The sequence below is a fragment of the Piliocolobus tephrosceles genome, chromosome 15 (genome assembly GCF_002776525.5).
Source record: "Piliocolobus tephrosceles isolate RC106 chromosome 15, ASM277652v3, whole genome shotgun sequence".
In the NCBI taxonomy this organism is placed as follows: domain Eukaryota; kingdom Metazoa; phylum Chordata; class Mammalia; order Primates; family Cercopithecidae; genus Piliocolobus; species Piliocolobus tephrosceles.
In genome coordinates, this window is record NC_045448.1 from 103,435,380 (window position 1) to 103,449,680 (window position 14,301).

Genomic DNA, 14,301 nt, shown 5'->3' on the forward strand with positions numbered 1-14,301 from the left:
AAATTTGCTAACAAGTGACTGCTGAGTACAGGGAACTCTAACCTCCACATTACCGATAAAGCTGTTATTAAAAAGTACATGCCTAGAAATTAAAGATTTTTCCAGCAGCTGCTAGGAATGAATCCTCCCCTTTCACTCACCAAAAATAAAGGAAAAAAAAAGCAACCTACAAAAAAATCACCTTTTAAAAATAAATGGTAAATTGACTGGCTTTTATATGCTCCTGGAACTGCAGTTAAAAATTCTAAAATGCTTCCTTTGACAGGGATCAGGTCCCTTCTTCCTATAAAATACTGCAGTTCTCTTTTCGGAAATGGGGGCTCAGATTATGTCTAGACTGAACAGCTCAGTCCTTTGGCTTCAGGGCAGCAGCTCTGGTGAGATGGTACCCACAACTCTGTTTACACATCAGGACCTCCAGATTCTTCTTTCTGATAACAAACGTTCTGAGCATTATTCTTTGGAAAAACTCAAAACTCTTAAATTTTTTCTTTTTTTTTTTTTAGAGAGGAGGGTCTCACTGTATTGTCCAGGCTGGTCTCGAACTCCTGGGCTCAATCGATCCTCCCACTTGGCCTCTGACAATGCTGGGATTACTCCTTGTGGTCTCCTACCTCCATGTTGTTATTCTGTAGTAGATGTCTTCATTTTACAAATATTTTTACTTATTAATGGAGCAAGAAATCCAGAAGCCAACTTACATGCTTAAAAAATGTATTTTGGTAATGTGTACCTAACCAGAAATGCCATTTTAACCATTTTAAGTGTATTAAGTACATTCACACTGTTGTGCAACCATCAGCACCATCCATCTCCAGAACTCTTTCATCACTGACAACGGAAACACTGTCCCCAGAAAACAACTCCCCTCTTCCCCTTCCGTCAGCCCCTAGCAACCATCCTTCCATTTCCCATCTCTATGAATTTCACTCCTCCGGGTACCTCATACAAGTGGATTCATACAGGATTTGCGACTGGCCTTGTTCACTTAGCATAATGCCCTTGGGGCTTATCCATAGCAGAGCCTCTGTCCGAATCCCCCTCTTCAAGGCTGGGTCATACTCCGTTGTATGGATAGACCACACTTTGTTATCCAGTTGCCCCTTGATGCAGCCTTGCACAGCCTCCCCTTGTGGCGGTGGTGAGCAGTGCCGCTTTCTCACCTTTGCATCATCTCCTTTCTGCAGTAATTGTGCCTTGCCCTGTGTTTCGGGACATCTTCTGCATATGTAATAACATGCCTGCCTTCCTCCCTCCCTGCTGTCCCTGCATGTTGCCTCTCGCGCAGGTGGTGAGCATCGAGAAGATGGAGGACACGAGCCTGCTGCCACACCCCATCATCGTCAGCATCAGAAGCAAGGTGGCCTTCCAGTTCATCGAGCTCCGGGACCGAGACAGCCTGGTGGAGGCATTGCTTGTGAGGTTGAAGCAGGTCCATGCCAACCACCCCGTGCACTACGACACCTCTGCGGATGATGACATGGTATGGTCTCTCCCGACCCTGATGATCCCCTTCTTCATGTCTCAGGCCGTGGTCTCCAAAGGGGAGTACACATGAGGAGACCCATGTGGGGATGAGAAGAGTGTGGGGCCCTTGTGTGGTCTGCTGTCATTTCTGATGTGCTGGGTGTCCTGAGAGGGTTTGGGGAATTGCCCCACAGCTTGGAGGGGGTGACGGGGACACCACTCACAGGGGAGAAGGGTTGCTATCCCTGCTCCTGAGGTTCAAGGATGGCCTGATTAGAGGCACATGTAACCTGCTAAAAGAGGAGCTTCGTCGGCCCTGAGGTTGGGTAGCTGCACAGGTGGCCCTGGGGTGGCTGGGGCCTGGTCTCCTTTCTTCATGTATCTTCTTTTTCTCAATCTCTTTTCACCCAAAGTAGTGATGGGGAGAAAAGGAGGTACACCCTCTCTCCACCCCAGGGCTCCTTTCTCAGGATGGCCATCCTCCTGTCCATAAGCTGAGGGGAGGCTGGGCTGCCCAATTAGGAACTGCGTATGGACCCAGATATGGACCTGGGCTCTGGGGACAGGGACAGCCTCTCCCGGAGCATGCGGTGGGACTGTGTCTTCCTAGGAACCCTGTCTGGTCTGGCGTCAGTCTGTCTTCCCCCTGAGTCACTGAAGTCTGCTATGCCCATGCATCCAAAGGCAACACAAAGACTGTCCCCTCGACTAAAGCCATGATTTTCTCCGTCTCTCTATCTCTCTTGCTGTGCAGGCGTCACCCGTGTTGCATTCAACAAGCATGTGCGGTGATCACAGGTTTGGGGATCTTGAAATGGTGTCTTCTCAAAGTAGCGAGGAGAGTGAAAAAGAGAAGAGCCCGCTGCTGCACCCCGATGCCCTGGTCACTGCCTTCCAGCAGTCAGGCAGCCAGAGCCCCGACTCCCAAATGGTGGGTGACGCCTGGTGCCCAAGCTGGACCACAGAGCTGAGCCGTGGGCTTGGGGGGTTGCCCAGCTGTTTAAGTCACCATGGAACACGACACCTGACCTTGGGAAGCTAGCGCTCCTCCTCCCTCTTGTTCTCATGGGTGAAAAGTGAGAGGGGTCCACTGAGGTGGTCAGAGGACTGAGGGACAGCTCTCCCACCCACCCTTCGTTAACCCTCGGGCAGCTCTTGGCTGTGGGGCCTGGGGAGCTGCCCGCACTGCCCCTTGGGGGTCCCTCTCCTTCCAGCCAGTGCTGTCTGTGTGTCCCTCATTCCAGCTTCCCTTTTTTTTTGTCTACTGGGAGAAGGGGTCACCAGTCTTCTAGTTTTACTAAACTGGAAATATTTTTGCTATATTTACTTACAGATTTCTTCTTTGTAGGGAGAACTTAAGGGAAATGTCACGTATAGTCTGGTAAAGATGCTGCAAGTTGTGCTTTGAAGTGGGGCCATGGCAGGCAGGGTGCTGCATTGGACCATGAGCACCCGGCAGTGGCCATGAACCTGTTACCCCGAGCTGATTTTTGGTTGCTTAACGGCTCCTGTAAAATCTGTTGTTGGTTTTATTTATCCAAAACTGAGCCTTCTCATAAGCTTTACACGTGGATCCTTAATTAACTTCTGTTGACAAAATGTATGAGAATGTTAAATATATGTATTTATTTCTGCCATTCCTGGAGAATACAGATAATCAAAAGCAAATATAAATACCTTGTTTAAAAGGCACTAAACGTTCCTGCCACCTAGGGGTAATTTCAGGTATTTTCAGTTGCCTAGGGAAATGGTATCTTTCTCATTCCTGTTAATGAGAACAATGCAGTTTTCTTCAGGTTTCGGTTTTCCCTCTGGCTGTCAGGAAGCTCAGGGGAAGTTGTGATACCCCTGCACTCCCCTTTGCCCTCCGAGCTGACCAGTGTCTTTTCGGCAGATGCAACATCCTGAGAAAGCTTCCCCCAGCATCCCCCTTACCCACCTGTCCCTCCCATCTGATTTGGGCTACTTTAATACTTGGATTTACCTATCCTTGTTATCAACCTTGCTAAGGAAATTGTATTTTATTTGTATAAATGCTCCCCCTGGGCTCTGAGCTCCTGCAGGGCCGTCCTCTGTGCCCCCGGTAGAGGTTCAGAAATATTTGTGGCTTGAATACAAATGTCCTTGCCCGTTGCTGTTGGCAGAGGCAGTACTTCCTCCATCACCAGTGGTGCCTTGGTGGGCGGGGGGGTGGTGAGGACGGACTTCTTTGTACATTAAGAATATTCCCATTTCCAGTCCAGAGAACAGATAAAAATAAGCCTGTGGAATGACCACTTTGTGGAATACGGCAGAACCGTGTGTATGTTTCGCACAGAGAAGATTCGGAAGCTCGTAGCCATGGGCATCCCTGAATCTTTGCGTGGGAGACTTTGGCTTCTCTTCTCAGGTAAGCGCTTTTGGTGTCTCTAAGCTACTTGTTCTTTTTGTCATGGACACAGGAACAGCCCACCCGGCCCGGAGCAGCGCATGTGTTTATGTGCAGATGACATGGTTCTGTCCTTGGGTCATTCCTGTGATTTCCCAGCTGAGGACTTCCACCCCCTGTTGTGTCAGCTGTGGGACCTGGGTCAGGCTGCCTGGGCCTCTGGGCTGTGGCGTCCAACTGGGTAAATGTGAGGTCTGGGCACAGTGACAGCCACTCCTTCAAAAATGCCTTCTACATAGTGCTGAGACTTCTATTCAGAACCCCCTGGAAGTGAAGTGTCTGTAGTGTGTGAGCTCTGAAGTAGATGAAACAAAAAGTCCTCATCCATTGTCAACTGGCTGGGCTGCTGAAACACATCCCTCGGAGTGTGGCTACCATGGGTCCCTCCTCCGGTGAAGACACGTGGCGGGCACCAGAGGCAAAAGTGCAGATTTCCCTTCTGTTCCATTTCCTCTGTTCTGCTGCACCTATTCAGGGAGGGCCTCTTTTAGCCTCAGAACCCTGGGGCCTCTCCCTGCACCTATTGGAGAACGCCTGGGAACCCTCATCAGGACATTTAATGATAGGTGGGCTGAGCCTGGGACCAAACTTCCCCGGGGACATACTGGGTAGGCATTTGTCTGTCCCTCCGTATCAGCTGTGAGCCACTTGCTCCTTGGGGCAAAGGCGCTTGGGCTCGAGGGCAGGAAGGGAAGGCCCTGCCATTGGAGTGTGCCTTTGCTGCTCCTCAGGGTGCTGTGGGAGGCCAGCTGAGAGGGTCCCTTCCCCAGATGTCCTCATGGTGCTCTTGTCAGCATGGAGGCGCCTGGAGGCTGGGCTGGGTACCTGTGCCCTGCTCCGTCACTCTTCCTGGGACTGGAAGCATCCCTTGTCCTACTTCACCATCATCCTCTTGCTGGTTCCTTATCTACCCCCAACTTTGTCCCTCACTTTCCTCTTCCCTGTCTCCTCCCAGCCCCCAGCCTCCTGCCTGGGATGCCCGGACACAGCCCTCATACTGAGTGGCACGCTCACTGTGTTGGGTCAGTGGTCACTGATGCTGCCTGCACCGGTGCGCCCCTCGTCTCCCTCCTGCCTCCAGGCTTCCGTAGCTAACTTCCAGAGGCGCAGCACTGAAACACCTCCTTTTAAAAGTGAAAAATGTCTTCTGTATTTTTGTATATAAAAATAACATCCATTCATAGTTGAAAAACAAAGGCATGGAGGAACGAGCAAAGACAGTGCTTCCTTCCTCAGAATCCCACCACCTGAAGGTGAGGCCTGTCACTGCCCAAGGCCTGCATTCCTCTAGGTCACTTTAACGCATATGTGCGCACACACACATGCACAGACACACGTGCGCACACGCATATGCACACACTTTTCATAAGCGACGCACTCATCCCTCCATCTTGCCCGCCTGGTGAGGCCTGGGCTGTAGCTCTGGCTGTGGGTGGCTGGCGCAGGAGTTTTCTGGGCTCAGTCCTTCTGCTGCAGTTTGTGCATCTCAGATCTGACTTCGGAGTTTGATGTGGGCGCTGTGCTGCTGGCCCCTTCACTCCATCATAGCTGCGCCCCCTCATGTGCCTCACGCATCGGTGCTCAGTGTCATTTCTTGTTGAATTAACGCATGAAATTTCCGTGTGCATGCGCATGCTTGCACACTCCTGTTACTAGGGAATACAATGTGTAAAAGCATATTAATACAGTTATTTCTGTTATGAGCTTTCTCCCCTTCGCTCTATAAGGTTATTCTTGGAAAAGCCATACTATTTTTTAAAATTTGTTTTTTGGACTAGGCTACATGGCAGAAATGAAGTCCTTACCCTGTCGCCCAGGCTGGAGTGCAGTGGTGTGATCTCGGCTCGCTGCAGCCTCTGCCTCCTGGGTTCAAGGCATTCTCCTGCCTCAGCCTCCTGAGTAGCTAGGATTATAGGCACTCGCCACCACACCTGGCTGATTTTTATATTTTTAGTAGAGACAGGATTTCACCATGTTGGCCTGGCTGGTCTTGAACTCCGGACCTCAAGTGATCCACCTGCTTCGGCCTCCCAGATTGCTGGGATTACAGGTGTGAGCCACTGTGCTCAGCCAATATTTTGTCCTTCAGTAAGTAACGAGATCCCACAGGGGTCCCCTGATGGGGCCAGCGTCCTCTTCATCATGACACCATCCTAGTAATCATTCCCCCTTGAAACATTGCTTTTAAAACTCAGATGCTGTGACGGACCTCGCCTCACACCCTGGTTACTACGGGAATCTGGTGGAGGAGTCCCTGGGGAAGTGCTGCCTGGTAACCGAGGAGATAGAACGAGACCTGCACCGCTCACTGCCGGAGCACCCCGCCTTCCAGAACGAAACGGGGATCGCTGCTTTGAGGAGAGTCTTGACCGCCTATGCCCACCGGAACCCCAAGATTGGATACTGCCAGGTGAAAGGGGTGTGCTCTGGGGTGCCGAGAGTCTCTAGTTGGTGTCTCACATTGACCTTCCCAGGGTTTCATTTCCACTCCCAGTCATCCGGTCCTGAGTGTTGTCACGCGAAGGCACTGTACTCGGTCCCTTTCCGGAAAGAAAGTATCAAGTGAGGGCCAGAGGGACTCATCTTTTTATAATCAGCGAATCATGAGGTTAGGAGATCGAGACCGTCCTGGCCAACATGGTGAAACCCCGTCTACTAAAAGTACAAAAATTAGCTGGGCATAGTGGCACGAGCCTGTAATCCCAGCTGCTCAGGAGGCTGAGGCAGGAGAATCGCTTGAACCCGGGAGTCAGAGGTTGCGGGGAGCCGAGATCGCGCCACTGTGCTCCAGCCTGGCGACAGAGCGAGAGTCTGTCTCAAAAAAAAAAAATGTACCGAGTTCCTGAAAAGAGGAGCGTGCATATGTAGTGGTTGTTGGTGGCAGAGCGGATTCAGTCTTCGACGCCCCTCTTGAGCTCAGACATAGGAGGGCATTAATAGAATTTCTAGACTTCTACAGAAATTACAGGAATTATTTAAAATGGCAGCGCTGTTTGGGGAGAAAGAAGATGATCAGGGCCGATCCCCTTCCTTTAGGACACATGAGTGGAGGTGAGAGGTCTGCTGAGCTTTCCCGAGCTGAGGGTGTGGTCAGCAGGCAGTCCATTAAAGCAGCAGCCAAACCCAGTACAAGCCCGGATTAGTGAAGCTCCTGACATTTAAAAATTTAAGATTTCAAACTTCGTTTTCCTGTGAATAAGCAGTCAGTGAGCGAATTAAGGTGTGTGTGTGTGTGCGCACGTGCATGCGTGTGTCTGAACAAACAGAGAAGAGCTGGATTTAAACCAACCCTAAGACTTGCACCACAGCTAGATTCCACATTGCTAGACCGGGACCGGATCTGAGTGGTGACTGATTGCTCAGCTGGGTGTGTCCTGTGAGGACAGTGTTGATATCATGGTCATTCCACTGCACAGTGTCAGTGTGACTGGTGTACACTGGATCTCTCACCTATGAAATCTTTACTTTTGTGGGTTGTTTGGGCTTGGATGCTTGTAACATCTCTGTGGCATCACGTGGGCTGGTCAGTAACTGCCCTCCTTGACTCCCGAGCAGTCCATGAACATCCTGACCTCCGTGCTGCTGCTGTACGCCAAGGAGGAGGAAGCCTTCTGGCTGCTCGTTGCCGTGTGTGAGCGGATGCTGCCTGATTACTTCAACCACCGAGTGATCGGTAAGCAGACCCCCTCCTCCTCCTGTGTACCTGGGGAAGAGTGACAGAGCCTGGGCAGGATGTTTCTCATCAGTCCTGTTTACAGAATCTGTCAGCACCACTCAGCTAGTCTGTTTGCAAACACAGTTTGACTCCTGAATTTGCAAAACTAACTCGGGAAGTTCTCTGCACAGTTCTGACAATGTAGTGGAATAAAGACCTACAGAGTCGGGATTAAAACAAACACATGACTTTAGATGGATAGCTGAACTTACAAGAAGGGAAGAAAGATCCAAGGCCCAGGAAACAAGTCAGAAAGTGAAAACCAGGGTGGTTTTCCACGGATGCCATGGCCTGGAAAGGGAGGGTGGGGGTGTGGGGCGATGCCTCTCGGTAGCCCAGGGAGCTTGTTCAGACAGAAGGCCCTCGGTTCCCCTAGAGACAGGAGGTAGGTGGGACGGAACTAGAGACCCTCAAGGCCCTTGTGGTCAGTTAAAGGGCAGACTTGGAAAAGTCCCCCACTTCCATAAGGACATCCTAAGAAGGCTCGTTGGCTGCTGTCTGGATTCTGGGTAACCTGTGGCCTTGCAAAACTCCTGCACTGGGTACCTGACTTTCATGTGGTTGAGATTTAAATGTGTGTTGTCTCTGTGGTCCGGCAACCTCCTAGTAAACAATACAAAAATGGCTTTGGGCTGGTGATACTCTTAAGGACCCTTCCTAGTAATGCAGATGAGAGATAGAGCTGGCCTAAAATTAGGGTGGCAGCCCTGGGAACAGAACCAACTTGAGACAGAATTTAGCAACTGAGTGGATGTAGGAGCAAAGTGGGAGGAAGGCGCCTTTAAAGACTCTGCCCTCAGGACTGAAGGGTGAACCCTAGGAATAAGGAGGGGCAGGTGGGTGGTGTGGTCAGCAGGGAAGGCGGTGATGGCTCTGTGCCTTCTGGCCCAGGTGTGCCGTTCCCTGAGCCTTCGGCCGTGCACACCAGCTCCTCTGTGTGCCTGAGTGGCTAGCTGGCTTGCTTCCCTTTTTACTTTGTGTTGTGGGAAGCAGCATAAGGAACAGAGCAGCAAGGAGTAATTAAAACCTCGGCGTCATTGAGAGACATGCTGTCAAAGCCACTGTTGATGATTGTTGCTATGTGACAGCTCATACGCAACAGTGCCAACTAGACCCTCTGTGAGAGTGCACGTGCCTGTGTGGACACTGCCCCAAGACAGGAGGGGACCTTTGGAACACATGCATCACCCCAGCAAGTTCTCTTCTGCCCCCTCCAGTACCATAGGCAGCAGCTGGTACTGAGTTCTGTCAGCATGGATTAATTTGGCCTACTCTTGAACCTTGTATAAATGTAATCATGGAGGACGGGGTCTTCTGTGTCTGGCTTCTGTCGCACAGCAGAGTGTCTGTAAGAGGCTGCCATGTTGTTGGTGTGTTTGTAGAGCTTGCTCCTCTTTGTTGCTGAGTAGGATTTCACTGGTGTGCTTGTCCAGTCACCTGCTGATGTGCATTTTAGTTGTTTCCAGTCTTGGAATATGATAAATAAAGTAGCAGTGAGCAGTCATGTAAGTCTTTTTATGAATATATACTGTCATTTTTCTTGGATATTTACCTAGGAGAAAAATTGAGGGGTCATATGTTAGATGTATGACTTACTAAGAAACTCAGTGTTCCAGAGTGGATGTAACATGTTCATTTGTCTCATACCAGCATTGTAGGAGAGTTCAGCTTGCTCCACATCCTTGCTAACACTTGGTATTGTCCATCTTTTTAATTTTAGGCATCTAGTGGGTAAGAAGTAGTATAATTATGGTGGTTTTAATTTGCATTTCTCTGATGATTAATGATGTCTCTTTGCTTACTGACCATTTGTTTATTGACTCTTCTGAGTGTTCAAATCTTTAGCCTCTTTAAAAAAGGTTGGTTGTTACTTTATAAGTTGCAAGAGTTCTTTCTTTTGAATATAAGACCTCTGTCAGGCATATGGATTGCAAATATTTTCTCCAAGTTTGAAGCTTGCATTTTCATTTTATTAATGGTGTCTTTTGTAGAATAGCAGTTTTAATTTTGACGAAGTCCAGTTTACAGTTTTTTTCTATGGTTAGTACTTTTTATGTCATAAGAAATGTATTTTTCTTAAATTTTATTCTAAAAATTTTACAGTATTAACTTTTATATGTAGGACTATGGTCTAGTTCACATGTGTTTTTCTGTATGGTGTGAGGTAGGGGCTAGTGTTCCTTTTTTATTTTCCCCCATGCTAGTGTCCAGCTGATCAAGCAGTATTTTTTTTTTTTTAAGGCTATCTTTTACCCATTGAATTACCTTGGTCTAAATGTCAGAATCAATGAACTAAGCATGGATGCTTTTCTGGACTCAAATTCCATCTTTGTTCTGTTTACCTCAAAGTGATTTTAATTTCAGACTGATCTTAGAGAGTGAGTCTCACCCCAGCTAGAGCCCTGTGGTCTTCCTTTTCCAGGGGCGCAAGTGGACCAGTCTGTCTTCGAGGAGCTCATCAAGGGTCACCTCCCGGAGCTGGCGGAGCACATGAACGACCTCTCAGCCCTGGCATCCGTCTCTCTGTCGTGGTTCCTGACCCTGTTCCTCAGCATCATGCCTCTAGAGAGTGCGGTGAATGTGGTAGATTGCTTCTTCTATGATGGCATCAAAGCCATCTTCCAACTGGGACTGGCTGTGCTTGAGGCCAATGCTGAGGACCTGTGCAGCAGCAAGGACGATGGCCAGGCCTTGATGATCCTCAGCAGGTGGGCCCCGCTGTGCCTCTGTGGCCAACCAGAGATGGAGGAGGCAGCAGCACGTGCCCAGTAGGGCTATCCATGGGGAAGTTTTTTTTTTTTAATTGAGACAGAGTCTCACTCTGTCGCCCAGGCAGGAGTGCAGTGGCACAATCTGCTCACTACAACCTCCGCCTCCCAGCTTCAAATGATTCTCCTGCCTCAGTCTCCCGAGTAGCTGGGACTACAGGAACCCACCACCACGCTCGGCTAATTTTTGTAATTTTGGTAGAGACGGGGTTTCACCATGTTGGCCAGGCTGGTCTGGAACTCCTGGCCTCAAGTGATCCACCCACCTCGGCCTCCCAGAGTACTGGGATTATAGGCGTGAGTCACCGCCTGGCCCCTGTGGAGGTTTTCTGTTCCACTCTGCCTCTTGACATTCTGTGGCCTCCCTGAGCCAGTTTGCCATGTGGCACTGTCCCAGGCATGGGGTGAAGGGTGAAGGGTGACATCGTCTCTCACTCCTTTGCACAGTGAGAGAGTCCAGGAAGAGCAGGGCCGTAAATGCTTTTCTTTAAGAAGATTAATGGACTCAACAGTGGCCTTGAACAGGGCTTGGGGGACACCAGGCATCATGGGTGTCAGGCAGCCAGCGAGAGTTTGCAGACATTTTCTGCATAAGGCTAGTGAGCAGCAGTGAGGGAAAAGGCCCACTAGGATGAGCACCAGAGCTGGGCTTTCTAGGAGCCGAGGGCAAGTCAGATGACATTGAAAAAAGGGGGTTCTTTTTCAGAGCATAATGGAAGCTTAACCTTGCATGTATGTACAGAATGTTGGGCTTACTGGAGAGTTTCAGGCCTGGAAAGCCACCTGTGGAGCCCGATCCACAAGCCGGGCTTCATGGCTGCTTCTCGCTTCTCTAAAATGAGCGGAGCAGCTGCAGCCTTGCCCTCCTCCCAGGTGTTGGTGTTTGAAGTGCCCTGGCATGTCTGACACCGTAAAGGCAGCACGTGTTGTGTGGTACCCGAATGAGGATGGACTTGGGTGTTGACAGGGCGGTGTGTTCAGGTTTCTAGATCACATTAAGAATGAGGACAGCCCAGGGCCCCCAGTTGGCAGCCACCATGCCTTTTTCTCCGACGACCAGGAGCCCTACCCCGTGACTGACATTTCAGACCTGATCCGGGATTCCTATGAGGTAACGGGAACCCCCGTCCCATGCCGCGTTGTAGCCCCCAACCCCCTGGGAATCGTGACTGGGGGATGGATGTGGAGGGAGGTTCCTGGGCCACTTCCTGTCTCCACACTTCGGATGAGCATGGGACTGGGCAAGTGGTTCCTTGTTTCCCTGCAGAAATTTGGAGACCAGTCTGTGGAGCAGATCGAACACCTGCGTTACAAGCACAGGATCAGGGTTCTCCAGGGCCACGAGGACACCACAAAGCAGAATGTGGTGGGTAGCAGACGCCTCACACTGGTGCTCACAGTATTGGGGAGCCAACCTGGAAGTGTGTGTGTGTCCTTTTTGGTCATGTCATAAGAATGCCAGCTTTGAAAAATGAATTTTGTTTTTTGCATTACATTAACAATGTAGGAGTGAAGTAGTGTAGAAACAGTGTGGGCTTTGGAGCCAGGTGGTGTACTCAACACTGTGAGCCTGTTTCCCCCATGTAAAATGGGGATAACAGTGCCCGCTGCGCAGTTAAATGAGGTTGGGGTCTATAGTGCCTAGCACAGGGGGCCTGCAGGGGCATTAGCTGGTGCTCAGAAGGCTCCTCCTGCTCATGCTGTTTCTCTGCTAGCTTCCTGGCTTCCATTAGAGCTCAGTAGGTTTGTTCTTAGGCACTGATGTGTGAACTGGAAAGAAACTGAGGATGAAACACCTGGGAAAGATACCTGGAAGTGATCTTTATGTCAGAAAAGAGCCTTTGCAGGAGGGAAGCTGATGCATGGGCCCCTTGGGTCCCTTTCAGGAGGAAGAGTCCCCTCCTGCCCTGACCCCCGGGGGTGCAGGCCTAGATGTCATGCCATTGCTGTTTATTCTTTCCTCAAGCTTCGAGTCGTTATCCCGGAAGTCTCAATTCTTCCTGAAGACCTGGAGGAGCTCTATGACTTATTCAAGGTATGCAGCTCTGGGAAGACGAGGGGTTCCAGGCCCTGAGCTGGCCCGAGCTGTGGTGTCCAGCCTGCCCAGGGGCCAGCATGCAGCTGCCTGCAGGGCTCTGTGGAACAGAGGCTGGAGCTGCCCCCCTTGAAGCTGTCTTAGCCTGCCTACTCACTTCTACCCAGAAACCTCTCTCCCCACCCTCCGCCCTGGAACGTGGGAGGAGGGAGCCGGGGTGCTCTTTGGGCAGCCCAGCAGGCCTGGCCTCGCAATGAAGCAGCTGCACTCTGCTGGGAAGGCTTCGTTGCTGTGATCTACTCTGCTCGCCGCTGCTCTGAGTGCGGGCTCTGGGTCCTAGTCCGCAGGAGATGAAACAGTGACCCTTATTGAAATCATCACCCGATGCACTTTTTAATTACTTGTGACCCCACCCCACAGTACATGCGTGCATATTTTCGTATTTGTGTGGCAGGTATGCATGCAAGTTCACATTCTATTATTCCTGAACATTCTTCCATGTTGCCGTATAGTCTTAATCATTTTAAATAACTCTATGATCTGTCATACAGCTAATACTTAATATAGTTAACGAGATTTTTAATATTTGGATATTTACCTGGAATCATCCTGCAAAGAACATCTTCAGGCATGTTTGCTAGAGTTTTCTTGCTCAAAAAAGTGAATGGAAATGAGGAAGAGAGGCAGGCACATTGGTGGACTCTTGCTACCCTGGCAGAGAAGGGGAGGAAGTGCAGCTGCAGAAAGCAAGCCTGGCAGGGAAAGGAGTGCGGCTGCCCCAGCTCGTCCTGGTGGGGGCTCCGTGCCCCTTTCCTTCCTGAGCTCAGGTTCCCGGCACAACTGAAATGAGTCAGCACAGTTCAGGGCTTCGGAAGCCATGGAGCAGGCCTTTCCCTGCAGTCACTGACAGGATTGTTGGGCTGGTTGGTAGGTTCCTGCACTCCTCATTCCTAATGAGCAGGATATGTGGTGAGAATTAGCAGGCCGCTTTCTCCTGTAAACATCATGTTTGCACGTTTTATTGTTTCCTTTGTTGTGTGAAGGCAAAATATGAAGTCACAGGTTACTTGGTATCCCAACCCCCCAGCCTTATTTTGGCTTTTGTCAAGGAAGGAAAACGGAATATTAGGAACATAAAAGTAGGCAAACAAATTATGTGAGTTTTGGCTTGTGTGTTTTTTTACCTTAAAAAGACTTTTACTTATTTAGGGCTAATTGTTCTCAAGTTGAGAGAGTAGGAACCTTCGCATGCCGGAATTTATGTAATTTAAAGGATGGCTTTAAATTCACAATAAAAACAAATTTTGTTAAGTACCAGCCACATCGTTCATGTTTCATAGGAAAGATTAAAGAAGGCCTTCAGAGCCAACCATGCTTGTTTCCTGTTTCTGTCCTTCCTACGAAGGACGAACAGTGTTGGTTGGTACTTGAGAAAATTTATTTTTATTGTTAGTTTAAAGCCATTCTTTAAATCACATCAATTCAGGTCTGTTATATCTCCTTTTCTCTCAAATTGAGAACAGCTTCATTACTTTATCTCCGCAAGTAGGATGTGAACAGTATAAATACAGACTTGGTGCATAAGCTACTCCTGGAAGCATGGGGCCTGAAACAGTGCCTTGTGTATTCCACAAACGCGTTCGTACCGCTAAGCAGTGAAATTCACCCGGTGTTGCTGGGTTATTCTGCTCTAGAGAGCATTTGGTCTCTTCAGTGTTATTTTGCTTCCTTTCATGTTCTGCATAAGACTTATTTTCGAAGTTTAATTGAAAGACACAAAGCTAAATAAAATTACACCTACTCTTACCATTGAAAAAAGAAAAAGCTTCTAAGCAAGAAAGGAAAGTGGCTGGGTGCAGTGGCTCACCCCTGTAGTCCCAGCACTTTG

General features: G+C 49.5%; 1 protein-coding gene across 1 annotated transcript in view; it reads left to right on the plus strand.

Moving 5' to 3' along the window:
• Positions 1 to 14,301, plus strand: part of TBC1D8 (TBC1 domain family member 8) — a 129,460-nt gene that overhangs the window by 101,032 nt on the left and 14,127 nt on the right. Inside the window, exons 7-15 of the mRNA XM_023211373.1 lie at positions 1,289 to 1,483; positions 2,222 to 2,398; positions 3,706 to 3,856; positions 6,091 to 6,305; positions 7,451 to 7,568; positions 10,033 to 10,318; positions 11,360 to 11,489; positions 11,646 to 11,744; positions 12,345 to 12,413. Of these exons, the coding sequence (XP_023067141.1) occupies positions 1,289 to 1,483; positions 2,222 to 2,398; positions 3,706 to 3,856; positions 6,091 to 6,305; positions 7,451 to 7,568; positions 10,033 to 10,318; positions 11,360 to 11,489; positions 11,646 to 11,744; positions 12,345 to 12,413 (1,440 nt within the window). The remainder of the gene's footprint in view (positions 1 to 1,288; positions 1,484 to 2,221; positions 2,399 to 3,705; positions 3,857 to 6,090; positions 6,306 to 7,450; positions 7,569 to 10,032; positions 10,319 to 11,359; positions 11,490 to 11,645; positions 11,745 to 12,344; positions 12,414 to 14,301) is intronic.